The 15,686-nt window shown below is 39.1% G+C and overlaps 1 protein-coding gene across 3 annotated transcripts in view; it reads left to right on the forward strand.

Moving 5' to 3' along the window:
• gtf2ird1 (GTF2I repeat domain containing 1) overlaps window positions 1-15,686 on the forward strand; it is a 36,521-nt gene that overhangs the window by 6,316 nt on the left and 14,519 nt on the right. For all 3 annotated transcript variants that reach the window (XM_038708372.1, XM_038708371.1, XM_038708373.1), the window contains exons 2-13: window positions 1,523-1,652; window positions 1,997-2,138; window positions 3,446-3,622; window positions 3,906-4,089; window positions 5,680-5,999; window positions 6,966-7,061; window positions 8,930-9,013; window positions 9,743-9,926; window positions 12,678-12,703; window positions 14,290-14,416; window positions 14,838-14,881; window positions 15,153-15,233. In XM_038708372.1, the coding sequence (XP_038564300.1) occupies window positions 1,527-1,652; window positions 1,997-2,138; window positions 3,446-3,622; window positions 3,906-4,089; window positions 5,680-5,999; window positions 6,966-7,061; window positions 8,930-9,013; window positions 9,743-9,926; window positions 12,678-12,703; window positions 14,290-14,416; window positions 14,838-14,881; window positions 15,153-15,233 (1,591 nt within the window). In that variant the 5' untranslated portion in view covers window positions 1,523-1,526. The remainder of the gene's footprint in view (window positions 1-1,522; window positions 1,653-1,996; window positions 2,139-3,445; window positions 3,623-3,905; window positions 4,090-5,679; window positions 6,000-6,965; window positions 7,062-8,929; window positions 9,014-9,742; window positions 9,927-12,677; window positions 12,704-14,289; window positions 14,417-14,837; window positions 14,882-15,152; window positions 15,234-15,686) is intronic.

Raw genomic sequence — 15,686 nt, forward strand, 5'->3', positions numbered from 1 at the left:
GGACACTAGTACAATGTGTTGGGTTAGCATTATTATTACACGCAGACATCGAGTTCACTCTACTTGGACAGCAAACTAAACATTATAACCATATTACAAATTACATGTTTGCAAAATATAACACATGATTTTGCAAGAATCCAAGTTTTTTGTACTTCTTTATGTCCCATGGACACTTTAGTTCTCTTTTTGCAATAAAAAAAAAAGATTCTGATTATTCCGACACCACATGAAAGCACCATCAGTCACCGCTCCCCCCTCCCTTTCCAATAATGCAGGAGAAACTATGTGGCCGACACGCTTTGTCGGCTCTTGTGCTAAATAATACATGTGGTTCTCCGTTTGTTCAAATGTAACTCTCTTCTTACCTCTTATAAACCAGTCGACTACTACCGCTACTACTGCTGCTCGCGCTTGTTCTTCTTTGTACGTATTCAACATAGTGACGAAACGCGTTCAGTCCGTTTGCGCTACTGTAGAAAATGACCTTAAGTCAGTATCTCTTTTTCTTGCGCCATCTGTCAAGGAGAGAAAATAAAATCTCATATGACATCAGTTCTCTAATAAGCCCCAGTGATGAAGGTTTTTCACTAACGCTAGAGGTGTAGCTCTACGGATGGCAGTGATGGTCGGCCCACCACTTTTGTCCAGACTTGAATATCTGAACAAATATTGATCGACTTGCACAAATATCAGTGGTGCCCAGAGAATGCACCTTACTGACTACGGGAATGCCCTGGCCTTTCCTCGACTACCACCAGCAGGCCAAATTTCATTTCATTTCACTTCAACATCTGTACAGACATCCTTTGTTCACAGAAAATGTGACTTTTGGGATGTCTGACTTTTCCTCTAGCACATGAGGTTGGCATTTGTGTTTTTGAGTGAAATATAACAACAGCTAACCGATGGGTTTCCATGAAACTTGGTTCAGAGACATTCATGTGCCCCTCAGGATGAATTCTTAAAATTTTGGCGATCCATTTTTTCCTTTTAGTGTCATCACGGTTGATTATGACAAAATACCTGCAAAACTCATGATAATTCCCATCAGCCTCAGTTTTACTTTGTCTTTGGGGCTAATGAGCAAATTTTAGAATGCTAATGCGCAGAACTTAAATGGTGAATATAGTAAACATAACCTGCTAAATGTCACCATGTTAACATTGTCATTGTGAGCTTGTTAACACAATGTCTTTAGCATTTAGCTAAAAGCGCTGCTGTGCTAAGTAAAGTTTCATAGAGCCACAAGCGCAGCTGTAGATTCTGTCCTTTTTACTGTATGAAATAAGCATCTTTGGTAAGAAAAGCATCCACCCTTTCGGACTTCTTTCATCTCCCAGCCTCCGGTATCAGATGGATGCCCTGAATGCAAGTTAATATTTGCTTAAAGTCAAACTAAATGATGTCAACAGAAACTGCTTTGAATGCAGGTCACTGCTGCATACATGCTCGCATGCAGGTTTTTGTCTAGTGTACTCTGTGGCTGCCTGCCTAAATTGTGTTCATCTGGTCCCCACAGAGGCATGGCTCAGATGAGGAAGCTGACATGTGATGGCATCAGGACGAACTCCCGGGGCGAACCACAAGTCCCGCTGGTGTCAGCCAGACAGGAGATCCTCACCAGCCTGGTGTCTGCCCTCGACTCAGTGGTATGTCCTAGATTAAGCCTCACGCAATGTCATTTCCTTTTGGAGATCTCAAGATGATTAACTCTCTTAGTGAAATTAGTGAATATCCACCTTTAAAACATGTTAATAAACAGCTGCTTTGCATTTCTGAACCAGTTTCATGGTGGATATTTTTGTTTTTGTGAATATGCATCAAACATCAGAAACAGTGTGAGAGTATGTGAGGGTGGAAGTAAGTATCTTTTTCCATCCCGAGAGAATCAGCATGCAGTGCTTCTAATTCCTCTGTTTTCTTAATACACGTCTTCCTCAGAGTTTTTGGTAATGACTTATGAGTAAATGATACCTTTATCCTTGTTTTGCAGTGCATGGCAATGTCTAAGCTCAATGCTGAAGTGGCGTGTGTCACCATACACGAGGACAGCGTGATTGCAGTCGGCACAGAAAAAGGCAGAGTTTTCCTCAACTCCAGGAGGGAAATCCAAACAGACTTCTACAAGTTTTGTCGTAAGTTCTGTTTTCCGGTGTAACTGTGAATGTTGTTCATTCATTCATGATAGAGCATTGATCACTCTTATTAATACCACAGCTGTGTGGTGGTTACGAAAAATGCACTTGTGTCAGGCTTGTCGCTGTAGGATTTTGCAGTTTTGTGATCTCACAAATGCAGATTCAGCATCAAAACGCTTTCAATAACTGCAGCAGCTTGCAGTTTCGCTCAGTATCAGATTACATCATCAGAAAATAATTGAATCAACACAGTAATACATTTTGCCCTTTATCAGATAAAACGATAAATCAACGCACTGTCTTGTCACATCTCATTTGGCAAAACCATTTGATGTGTTACATTTGTTAAATAACAGACATCACTGCTCACAGTTCTCGTTATTTTTTGAACAGTAAGACTTGTTTAGGAGAAGTTAATGTTGCAATTCATACTTGTCACTGATAGAGGTTAAAATCAAGGTCATAAAGGACTTAATGATTAACAGAATCAAACAAGCTTACGGAGTATGCCAACATTTTCAAAAAGACATTTACAACACATTCACAATATAACGGTAATCTGCAGTATTTCTACAGGAAGTTTTGATAAGAGGCTAAATATTTCTTTTTCGTAAGCCCTGCCATTCAGCCGTCATTTCCTATAAACAAACTAGTATGTAAGGTTGTAATTCATATTTCAGAAATCAGCGTTGGAACATTAAGCCGCACCTGTTGACCTTGAGTGCTAAGGTAAAACAGCGAATAATGTTCTCAGACTCCACAATGTTTCCCTACTAATAACACCAATTTGAGGGGTTGTGACCTCCCATTACGCAGTTTGTTTTATCAGGCTGTGTATACAAGGTGAAATTAGTTTTCCCAGCCAGTTCCAGGGAACAGTAGCTGCAGTTTGCTTTGTTTAGTAAAGACTTAAAATAAACCGTTTGTTTAGGTTTCAGGAAGTTGAGTAGTGGAGGAGGATTTGAACAGAGTGGCTTAATGTTGACAACTTAATCACCAGTTTTTGGAGATGTTTTACATTTATCCAGACACATTCTAGGACAAACAAGTCATTCAAGTTTATATAGCACCATTTTTCAAAAGATGACATTCACGTTTTCAGGAACAAGACTCTCAATCTTCCTGTTTTTTGTTTCTTTGTAACCCATAAAGTTAAAGCCCTGACTGTGCTAGCGGATAAAGTAGTAAGGAAACTCATATTGCAGATAATTTAGACCTACAAGCATTTGAAATTTTCTTGTGCATGTGTTATTTTTAATGTTACTGGAATTCGCTGTGATGTGACTTTTATCATTTGGCTTTAGGGGTGCCATGTCTGCAAAATGTGACCACAGCAAACGCCCATACCAAAGACCAGGAAGGTGACCTCAGCAAACTGAGTAAAGATGGTGAGCATGGGAAACCAAGAGCTCCATCAGATGCTCAGTCCAACATCTTTGTTCTGAGGAAGATGGTGGAGGAAGTCTTCACTGTACTTTACAGTAAGGAGTCACCAAATGCAACGATAAGTCCTTTTTAAGCCATGAAACTCTTACCTTAATTCATAATTATCACTCTGATGATTCTCACGCTATTCATGACTTATATCATCCTCATCCAGCCTATATGGAAGAGAATGCCGTACTCACCTAAATAATTAACATCCCCAATTATAATATTCATTATACAATTGCAAAGCAGAAGCTGTTTAGTTTCAGGTTTTATTATGCCAGTTTTGTACAAGAGATGTTGGAAAGCACTCACACTGCCTCGTGCAATGTGCAGGTGAGGCTGTGGGAAAGAGCAGTCTGGTCCCTGTGCCTTATGAGTGGATCCAGAAGGACCCCAGCTGTGTGGTGGCCCACGGTTTGCCTGAGGGAGTCACCCTGAAGAAGCCTTCTGAGTATGACACCAAGACACTGATGAAGATTCTGGAGCAGAGCCACCGCATCCAGTTTACAGTAAAAAGGTGAGTCTGCGTGCTGTTTGAACGGTTGTATCAGATTATAAAACCAGCTGCTTCACATTTGATAACTCCAAAATGGAAAAGAAAGGAAGTCTGGCATTTCAGCCTCTAATGCTTTGCAGAGAAACATACATGTGAATGGCTGGAAGCACATAGTTACTTATTGGTAGCAGACAGGCTTGAATGTATTAGTGAGGGATAGACAGGGTATTAATTCAGCTGTGGAAAAACACTCTCTCAGGTTACATGTTAGTCTCTCCAGAACATGTATGCCTCAAAACAAAAAGTGAAAAGATTTAACAGCATCCATTGCAGAAGTATTTTAATAATATGTATAATGGGAAAATACTGGTAAAGTCTGGCCAGCATCATTGAGGCTGGATAACTTGATATTGGCCTAATCTGCTGCTTCTTTCCCAGAATCCAAAGCTCCTCTTAGTGGGAGTTGGGCCCAATCTCTAACATATATTTACAGATTTATGTGAAATAAAACAGGGACTTGTGCCATGTTCCCCATCCCTGTTAGTGTGTTCGTAAGCACTCCCGTGTGGCCAGATCACCAGTATTATCCTTTAGAAAACCTGTCAGTTCCTGTGATTTCATGTTTTGTCTATAAACCTCTGTGTTGTTGGGGACATGTGGTTACATGCACCATTGAGACAATGGAATATGATCCAGGAAGTCCCATTTCAGAAATAGATCCATGCGTTTAAAGGCTAATCATACACCAAAACAGTGGTTTATAAGACCATATGACAGGATTTTACAACTTCAGAACATTGTCATGGTGACATTAATTTTATCTTTCACATCACAATGCTGTGCAGGGACAGGAATTAGAATAGCTATGTCACGCGGGGACGGTCTAGTGTGACGGTTGAGTCTGTTGGAAGCTCTGATTATATGTAGTTTGTGGGAAGAGCGTTGGTGTCATTAAACTATACATTTAAGTCAGACTGGTCAAGGTCAAATTATGCCACAAAGCACAAGTACAATTTCTTTTTTTAAACTGATAAGAGGTGAACATCTCATTAAAGCTTAATTTGGACCTATTGGTGCTCTGTTTTGGAGCATCGGTTGTTTAAAGACTCTCTTCTCCATGTTTACTCCGTTAATAACAACTGTCACATGCCTTTCCCCACAACAAATGGGGAGTTTCCTGTCTCTACAACTGTATAATGAAGTTAAATACGAACACGCATGTCAAATACACACTGTAACTGTTGCTAAGACAGAAACTCAAATTTCAATTTGGTCTGTTTGCCACTTTTTCTTGGCAGTGCACAGGACTGGAAATAGAGAGAACAAAACAGGGAAGAGAAGAGAAATGTGGAGTAGAAAAGAAACGTTCCATTCATATTTAAATTAGTGATTCTAATCCTTATCAAGGGGATGATACAATCAAAATAACAGATGATAATAACAGATAAATTGGTCCTGCTCAAAGAGAGTTGTTGTTGCTACAGCAAATGTTGAAATAAGCCAAGAGACAGTTGGCAAGTGATACAGTTTGCAAACAGAAAACTTGATGTCAAGCTGTGATGTATGCGTCCTTCCAAATGACTCTCTTCTTGATTTTGTGTCTGTGTGCAGGCCAGCAGAAGATTTAACTCGGGAAGCCAAGTCCAGCACTGATGTCAATCACAACTCTTCCCCTGCCATCATGACATCGGGCAGCCATGGCCCTGGGAAGACTTCTGCCCAGGGAGTTACGTCATCGAGTCCCGCCACTTCCAGCAACTCTGTCCTGTCAAGCTTCCTGTACGGCATGCCCATGTCATCCAAACCTCACCCAGATGGCAAGCTGGATTTCAAACCCATGTCCCTCCTCAACCTGGGCAAGGACAGAGTGGCCAACTGGACAGCAGGGACAGACAAATTAAGCACGTCTGTCAAGGACTGTGCTAACAATGGTAGGATGTGCGTGTGTGGGGATGGGTTTCAGCATTGGGTAGTAGGCTTGGGCAGTATGACGGTATAACAGATATTTAGAAATCCTAAAGGTATGACTTTCAGTACCATCAAAAATACAGACGCTCCTCTGCCTGAAACTGATACGCAGATGCTGTATTAAGATGATGAATTGTAATGTAGCATACGGCCTCATTGTTGTCTGACAACTCCACTTGAAAATTAGCATCTTCAACTCGACAACATGAAGACCCCTTTCACTTTTCCAGCAGTTGGGAAAGAACACCCATACAGGAGCTTTAGCTGCAGCCTTTGTTCACTGACAATATACCGTCACATACCGTAGATCCTGGAGAAATGTTAGGAAAGTATGGAAAAATAGATACCGGCAAAGCCTATTGGGTGGTTGTTCCACCAACACAGCGTTAACAGTGAAGACTTGTTATTTTGAAACAGCCAGAGCTTGACTGCAAGCTGAACATTTGCTCGTTGCCTTTGTGAATAGAGGTATAATTCAAGATTGAAACAACATTCACAATAATGATCATAATAATAATGAAAAGTGAAAATATGTGTTTCAGACTAAGTGCTTTATCTTTCGCCTCCAGTGTGCTGAGAAAAGGGGTGAATTTGCAGTGTGCTTTGAAGTCAGATTATTATAGCGGCACTTTACTTTTACTTTTACATGTCCTTGTCATACTCATATCTCTAATGGAGTCAGGTGGAGTTGCGTACCTATATTTGAAATCCTAGAGAAGAAGTCATACCTCTAAAATGTAGAAAAATACAACAAAGAAGACGCACACCCATGGTTTAATTCTTTATTCTGATATTTTTAATTAATTCAATAATTTTAGTCACGTATTAATGACTGCTGGGGAAACTGACTGAATATTTAGAAGTGCACATCTCTGACTGAAATAAAAGTTAATTGAAGTGAATATATTTTATTTGTCTCGCATTTTCAGATGAGACAACAAGACTACCTGGTGAGCAGGGTCAGAGCCCTCCTGGCATCCACATCTCCAAGAGGCTTCTTTTCTCCATAGTGCATGAAAAATCAGGTAAGGTTGAACATGTGACCATGGAGCTAAAGGAAGCTGGTCTCATTTTAAAATACATAACAGATACTTCTGTATTGGTTATTAAAGACAAGATAGAAGGGAGGGGTGAACAAGTAAAACCTTCACATATTTTATCCCAGCCAACAATTGAAGAACATTTTGGAGTATAACTCAGCAATTAACACTAACTGAGTCGGATATACTGATTGACAGATTTTATACTTGAAAATCATCACTAAAGAGCAACATGTCAAATTTTATTTAAATATGTTAAATATATAATAGCACAAACCCTAATGTTCCCAATATTTCAATGTCTTTTTGTAACTGAAGTGGCATACATGTAGTTGTTATCTTAAATGTATACTGCACTTAGAAAAAAGGTTCTGTTGGTTAGAACAGCGTCGTCACACAACACTGAATTCGTAAGGATGGACTCCTCATCTCGTAATTTTAATCCGTACAAAAACCGAAGTGTAAAATTAGTAAACTTCAGAGCTGCTGGTAGGAGGATTTTGTTACCTTTGGAAGGCTTCACATTTATAGACATGAGAAGGGTATCAATCTTTTCATCTGTCTCTGTAAGAAAGACCATAAGCATATTTCCCAAAATTTAAATTATTCCTTTAAAAAGTATCCTGTGAGATTAAAGGTGCAACGGCAAGATCCAGACAGTCTAAGATGAGTTTCAGTGTGAAATGCTGTTAGATCTTTAAAATATGTACAAGTTACAGAGCAGATATTAGTTTATCGCAGATATTGATAGTGTTGGCTGTGAAATAACAAGAAACTGCTGTATAGAAAGATATTTTGAGGTAGTTTATAATACTAGAGGGCATTGACAAGTTTATTCTTCTGTAAAGCTCAGCTCACACATTTGTCAAAGTTTGTTTTTGGCGTTTTCAGGCAAAAGAGAAAAAAAAAAGAACAAGGGTTGGTATGGGCCAAACATTGGTTCAGAGCTGGGTTTTTAGTATGTAGTCCTTTTTTCCTTTATATTTTATATATTGTTCAGATCGTGTTCTTAAGGAAATGATCAATTTCTCCACACAGTGTATTTTGTTGACAATTGAAAACCAGTCGACCATCAGTGGCAGGTTTGCCTGCAGCAACTTCCGTGTGATGGCTTTCTTACTCTGAACTAAATGTACTTAATAAAGATATAAAATTTTGGCTGTGAGTTTGTTTGGGAATTTGCCCAGGTATAATGTGCAATCAACTTCTATTCCAAAAATGTTCCTTGTTTTTAGGCAGTATTTTACCACTATGCATGGATTACAGGGCAGCCCCAAAATATATGAAAATGGTCTGCCATTGATTTACCACACTGCCTCCAACATGCATTCTGTTCCTGCAAAACCTGCTGTATACATTTACATTATGGACTCACAAAATATGTTATTATGTTCTTCTAGCATTGTATTAATCACAATTCTTAATAACCAAATTCAAGATTTTTGTAGACTCTCAAATATCAATAGCAGCCTCAAAACGTCTGTGTCAGTCTGGCTATAAAATATTCTAAACTAATGATTAACTAATATGAATTTTGTGCATTTCTTTACATCTTTTTCTTGTGTTCTCCTGTGTCCTGCTGGGATGTGTAGGCTCAAACACTAGCCAACCATTGTTTACTGAACAAAGGCTAAACTATACTAACCCATAACCATTAGGGGCTAAGCTACTAAGATGTCAAGAGTAATCCCTTAAGACGATTGCACTCATTTCCCAAGTTGATATTGAGTAGCTGGAGAAGATTAATTTCAGATCTGTAGCGCTGCTTTTTGAATGTTACAGCTCAATTAAACTTTAATAAAAGAAGCACGTCGCCGTTACAGTGAAGCATTGACAGGAGTTGTTTCTTGCAGAAAAATGGGATTCTTTCATTCGGGAAACTGAAGACATCAACACGTTGAGAGAATGTGTTCAGATCTTGTTCAACAGCAGATACGGTAAGGAAAGGATTTTGTTTGGGCCTCGGTTTCACAGATTTAGCGATTTATAAAGGTGTCTCCGCCTCCTCAAGCAATTGTTCATGCACAGTGATAATTCTGTGCGTATCCATGGATGTTGATGTATTGGGGTCAGTGCTTTGGTTTGATCATCTTTTCTTCAGCGATACACATGACGTGTATTTGTAACCACAGCATATTTAGTAGTAGTTTATTCCAAAACAAATGTCTTAAGAAGAGCTCAACCAGAAGAACAATACAGCTGATTACAAGTTCTCACCTGAAATATTTGCATTGTTTTGCTACTTATTTGGAAGTATTGAAAAGATGTCTGCAAGCAATTTCACTGTAGTGTGTTTAGTCAGTGGATACTGTGTGTCTATGAGCCGTTTGTACAAATTAAGGGGGAAAAAACATTTTCACATCATGGCTCATGGGATCTGTTTCCAGACTTTTTTATCCAAGCCCACAGCACCGATTATCGTTCCCCTAAAGTTTAATTTCCCATTTAGCTGGAATTATCTTCACTTCTGTAAACCTCTACATGGTGTGTGCATCCCACTGGCACGCTGCTTTTTTATGCAAATCCATGTTTGTAGAGCAACAAATGCATAAAGTTGAATAATCCCCTATTACGTGGAGTTAAAGTGAATATCTAAGTGATATTCTTTCAGTAGAATCACATTGTTTTAAAAAAATGCTTGGCCATTTTCTGTTTTCTAACTCCAGCTGAGGCCCTGGGTCTAGATCACATGGTGCCTGTCCCCTATCGCAAAATAGCCTGTGACCCAGGGGCCGTGGAGATCATCGGCATCCCTGACCAGATCCCCTTCAAGAGACCCTGCACATATGGAGTTCCCAAGCTCAAACGCATCCTGGACGAGCGCCACGGGATCCGCTTCATCGTCAAACGGTAACCAATGCTTTAAGATTAGAGGTACCATTTTCAGCATGTTTGTCGTGTGATGTACCTTTTTTAGGCAGACATACATGTTTGGGATACATTTATAGTATTAGGCTGATATAATTCACAGACTGGATTTTCAAACAAACACCAGTGCATGCTTCCATGTCTATTTTAGTCAATGAGTGCAGATCATAGTTTATCCATTTGCCACCTCATGATCGTCCAGCTCCACTCCACCAAATTACGGTATGGCATTGCCTCTGAAACTTTATTTAGAAAAGATTTTTAATAAGCAGCCCCCAATCAAGCCAGCATATACCATCTGTCTGTTAAACGTCTGGTTCCTTCAGCACGCTATGTCCCGCTGACTGGTAAACCATTTCCATTCATGTCCCAAAGGACTTTCCCCTGCCAGCATATTGTGGCTGCTCTTCCATTCATTTGTTTAAGCTAATTTAAATGAGCCACCATGCCTTGTTTGAGATAACGCATCTTTTAACGAATCCTGCAGGCAGCACATTTGTGTTAATACAATTAGGAAAGATTGAGAATGTGATTAATTCAGAATTACATCACATTCCCATTGTCATTGAGAGATGTTCCAGATGCAGGCCCTGATGTTCATTTTTTTGTGGGGGGGGGGGGCATGTGCTTTGTTGACAGAGTATGGGCATTTTTAAAGTAGCTGATCATTAATTCTAATGATTGGCTGCTTTAACCGAAAGCAAATTTCAGTTTTCATTTAAAGCTGCAGCCAGAATCGCTAGATGATATTACAAGTAATAACAACCTAATTTATTTCTGTGTTATGAGCAGGCCAGTTTTGAAATTATAGGCAAATAGATCAAAGTTGCTGGCTTTTCTTAATTATGAAAATAAGAAATTTAAAACCATACTAGTGGTGTGGCTTGAGGGAACGTGATGTGCTTGTTCAGTTTGTATGTTGGTTCAGTGCTCTAACACTCCCTGGTACAGTTTGAATTATATTGACAGACAATGAATTGATTCAATTTGGCACAGATATTCATGGTCACCAAAGGACGAATTTTTGTAGCTTGTGTGATCCCCTAACTTTGTATCTAGTGACAGCAAACAATTTCAACACTTTATGTCGTAAAACATTTTGAGTCCTATTTACTCCTATTTATCCTCAGCTGTACTTTGAGGTTAATGCTAACATACTGTAAAACACTTGGCATGCCAAAGTTAAATGCTAACAAGGATAAGGTGGTGTTGTTGTATATATTTGTTATTGGCAACAAATGAAAAGACCAAAACAAACAGTGTTCATCACTCATTACTTTCTGACTTCCCCACTCTGTCTGTGTTGCTCATTCCTACTGAAGATGTAAATCTTTAAAAGGTCACAAATATATAGTTTCCACTTAAAAAAAAAAAGGCTCAGAAAATTTAAAGTTACTCAAACAAGAGTAGATATTAGAAGTGTATTTGTCTGGGGACTATTTTCAGTGGCCCAGTAACCGGGTATTTACAGCAGCGGACGGTGCATGTGGGATTGACTCAAAATAAACTGTAATGCCCATGTTCATTGTAATGAAGGAACATGTCAGCCAGTGCAACACTGTGGCTCATTGATGTTGGTTTTTGGGCGACCAATGGAGCTGTATGGCACAAACGATTAAGATATACAAGACAGTAAGTTTTTTGGTAATTGTTGGTTATGGACTCACAGCAAAAAGGAAGATGTCGATTTCGAACCTTGGTCATCCAAGGCTTTTCTGTGTGGCGTTTGCATGTTGTCTCCGGAGCTCCGGCTTCCTCCTGCAGTCCAAAGACACGCATGTTAACAGGCTTATTGGTGACTCTAAATTGCCCTTAGATGTGGATGTGAGTGTGAGTAGTTGTTTGTCTCTCATCTGTCAGCCCTGTAATGAACTGGTGACATGTCCTGAGTATAACCCTCTTCTCGCCCGATGGATAGTTGGATGTTGGTTTGGGTCACTTTATGGAATTTGTTGACAAGAAAAATATAATATTGCCAGCCCTATCCTTTAATGTTAACACGTTAACTGTAAGGATGTTAGTCTACTTCACAATGTAGATCTGAACCTGACAACCGGTCTGGCATGTCCTAACATGGACACCATACACCCTTTTGTCACCCACTGACCAAACTTTAAATGTTTTACCCCACTTGTGGTTAAAGAAACTGATAACATCAACATTGTTTCTCAGTTTGTTTTGTAGTGTTATGAGCGTTGTGTAACGGCTGTAGAATATTAGTCTCGTTCAGCAATGACCCCAATATCAAAGTAGGTCATCCGCCTTAAGGTAGTGAATTAATTATAGATGAAAGTACCCCCGAAACTGTACCCATCTTCACCAGCTGGATGTTTCAGAAAATCTTAATCTCAAAATGTTTTATAAATAGATGTAAATAATCAGACTTAAAGAAATAGTTGTCTAAAGATTAATTATGATCACAGCAGGAGAGGAATGTCTCGGTGGCAGACGGAGCAGTAGCATAGCTTTAAGGAGGGGGGGAAGCAGTCCAGAAGCACAGTTCACATCCACACTGTTATTTTCAGAGGGATTCAACGATAACAAAGGAATGACTCAATTGCTTGATTGTTTTGACTGAGACAGATTGTTTAAAGAGCAGTTAATGTGCTTAAAGAGCTGTTAATGATGTGTTCCTTCACATGTACAGTGTTTGCATCATGATTTTTGCCCTGCGAGCTGAAACGCTCTTTGAACTCAGCGACTAATGGCCTATTTTCCTTTTTTATATTCCAGAATGTTTGATGAAAGGATTTTCACTGGTAAGAGTGTGATTAATTTTCTTTTTTGTGTTAATACCATTTTCACACGCATATGAGCTGTGATTTGGCCTCATTAGTGAAAATGAATGCTGATCTGCCTCTTTATGACTTTGACTCACGCCACTGTCTCTAATTATACTTGAAAACGTGCCAGTGTTTTGTAAGATTTCAAGGTTTCTGTTGGCAAAACTGGTGGCAGCAATCTGGTAGGAGAGATTTTAATTTGCCAGAGTTTACCCACCTTTTCTAGACTGAATGTTATGCCTTTGTATCTTCGCAGGCCAAAGTCATCATATAAGTAGCGTTCAACTGATGCAGGAAAGCAGTACATTTCTAGCTTACTGACCTAATGCTCCTCTACATCACGATCTTGTGTATATATTACATGCAATGTCCCTCAGTTGCCAGTTTATTGCGTACACCTAGCTGAAACTAATGCAGTCTTTATACATCAGCAATAAAACATGCTTTCATGAAGGTAATAATGTTCTGTCTTTTATTGAAACTGTTTCAGAGAAATTTGTTTGCAATATGTAACATACCCTCATTGATATAAATGAAATGGGCCAGTCATTAAAAAATCCTCTCCGCGTAAATCAATAGCACCACAACTGTTTGATACAGCCTCCAAAATGACCACAAGTTGCATAAACATCTACCTAAAGGCCCTTTTACACAGCGGTGGCTGAATTAGAGATTTGTGCTGCTGTTAAGACCCTCATCTACAAACTGTAGGGCAGGAAATGACACAGAATACAATGGCTGATGCGGACATAGACATATCCACATCGATGCCACATTTTATATGTATGTTTTGCAAGCACCATTTTTAGCAAAGTAAAAATGAAGCTTGTTTTGCTGCTTTTTCAAAACATTAGAGTGGCACAAGGTGAGTTGATGATGTGTCTCCGTTGGCAAATATATATTTTTTCTATTGAAATAGAAAAAAGCTTAGATTTACAAGGCATCCCGATGACATGACTTAAAACTGACTTTGTACAGACTGATATAGATTTGTGAGATTTTATTAGACCCATCTCACAAAGTGTGACGTGCAGTGTACCTGTGAGATTGCTGTCATCGCACACAGTAAAATATTTTCATTAAAACGGAGCAATATAGCATTCATGACTGTATAATTTATTGCAGGTCTGGTCGATGAGACTGCCTTAGTTTTAGTTAGATGGATCTAAAAAACTGAGTGTATGAGATAACAATTGTTTGGTCACCTGTTTGGTGTGCGCAAACCTTGACTTTCCAGTAGTGAGTAAAAATTACAGAGAAGCACAACTAATTTGGCTCATTGCCCAAGTGTAGCCTGCATTTTCATTAAAATGAAAAATGATCTGCATCTTTTCAAAGGCAACGTTGGGTAAAAGGTAATTATTTTGGAAGGATTCCATGTGTGCTTTGTGTGGAACTTGAGCCGGGCATTTAGCCGCACAATATTTGTCAGAATCTTTACAATTAATTACAGTAACTGAAAACTGCTCTGTCAAGTCTTTCTTTATATATTTCCACCCCACAGATGTTCTTGGCTAATGGGATGCAGTGTTTGTTTATCTTCTGTGTCTTGTTTATTGAAGCTGCTGGCAAGATTGCAAGGGAGGAGGGCAAGCATGACCTGGGCTCCACGCCTGAAGACAGCTTCCCTGACAATCTGAGCATCCCGCCCACCACAGCCGAGCTGGTCAGCAATCCTCACAGCAGCAGGTCAGAGCACAGCCCACACAGAAATTTAGCATTATTCAACTTTGTTTCTAATGTGGAAATGTGAGGTAGTGGCATGAAGCCAAATTGCATTGCATTTATATCTAATAATAATGTGGGCTGAATTAAACAGTTTTAAATAATGTTTTTACAATATTCATCATTAAAATTGCTACTGTGACACTGGCTGTAAGCTTAAATTTAGCGACAGCCCTTAAATCAAATGTTTATTCCGTCTCATTTTATATGGTATTTTTGATATCCTTTGATTTAAAGTAAACAAAACCAAATCTATCTATAAATCATCTGACATGCCTGTGTGTCTTTGGACAGTATGTAACCTGTGTTCAGCCCATGTGCGGTTTTGTATTTGTAATGAATCAGTTTTGTAATTTGGTAGTCAACTGAGTGTGTTTTATCACAGATCGACAAGTGCATGCGTGAGTCCCTTGGCTGACTGTGAAGCAGGTATGTGTAATTAAAAGCATTTCTGAATTATAAAAACTTTTTGTTCTCATATTTTGCTGTCTGAAGAGTGAAGCTCCAAGTATCAAATTAGTGTTTTACAGCATTGTGAACAGTCCTTAGTAGTCTCTAAAGAAAAATTCCCATCATGTTTTGTAGTCCAGGCACTTCAAACACATTCTATCACCTGCTTAAATCTGTTTAACACTGCTGTATAACACAGTGCCTCACACTGATGGGAACTCAGGCAGAATGAACTGTTCAATTCCTGCAGGTCCTTCAGGAGATTGCATTCCTTTGAAAAGGATTAAAACGGAGCCTCCAGATGGGGAAATCATTCAAGTTACAGTGCCAGGTAAGTGTGCACAGGCACAGCCATCAGCTTCTCACTTCTTAAATTACAAACACAATATCCAGAGATGTAGTTCTCATAGATTATCACTGACATATCACAGGTCTTTGATACAGTCATAGTAAATCTATAATGTCCTCAGAAAGACCTTAATATGGTGTATTTTAATTTTACACATCTAGATTGTCTTCATCTTCAACTTAGAGTAAATGAATTTAGCAGATTTCAGCAACCAAACTGTGTACATAGTAGTAACCTGCACAATAAACGCTTGTGTTTGCCAACCGTGAGGAAAAAGTTTCTTTCTCTGAAAACTGTTGGTTGCTGACAGTTGTTTGGCCATACCTGACACTTTTTATGTAGTTACAAATGCAGTGAAACGACAATGTTGCAGTTAGTGAGGAGAGGATACTCCTCTCAGTTGGAGCCAACTTTGTAATGTATGCTAATACAGCG

This window comes from Micropterus salmoides, unplaced genomic scaffold (genome assembly GCF_014851395.1).
Source record: "Micropterus salmoides isolate LMB-PRFRI ecotype aquatic unplaced genomic scaffold, ASM1485139v1 Ms_hic_scaffold_9, whole genome shotgun sequence".
In the NCBI taxonomy this organism is placed as follows: domain Eukaryota; kingdom Metazoa; phylum Chordata; class Actinopteri; order Centrarchiformes; family Centrarchidae; genus Micropterus; species Micropterus salmoides.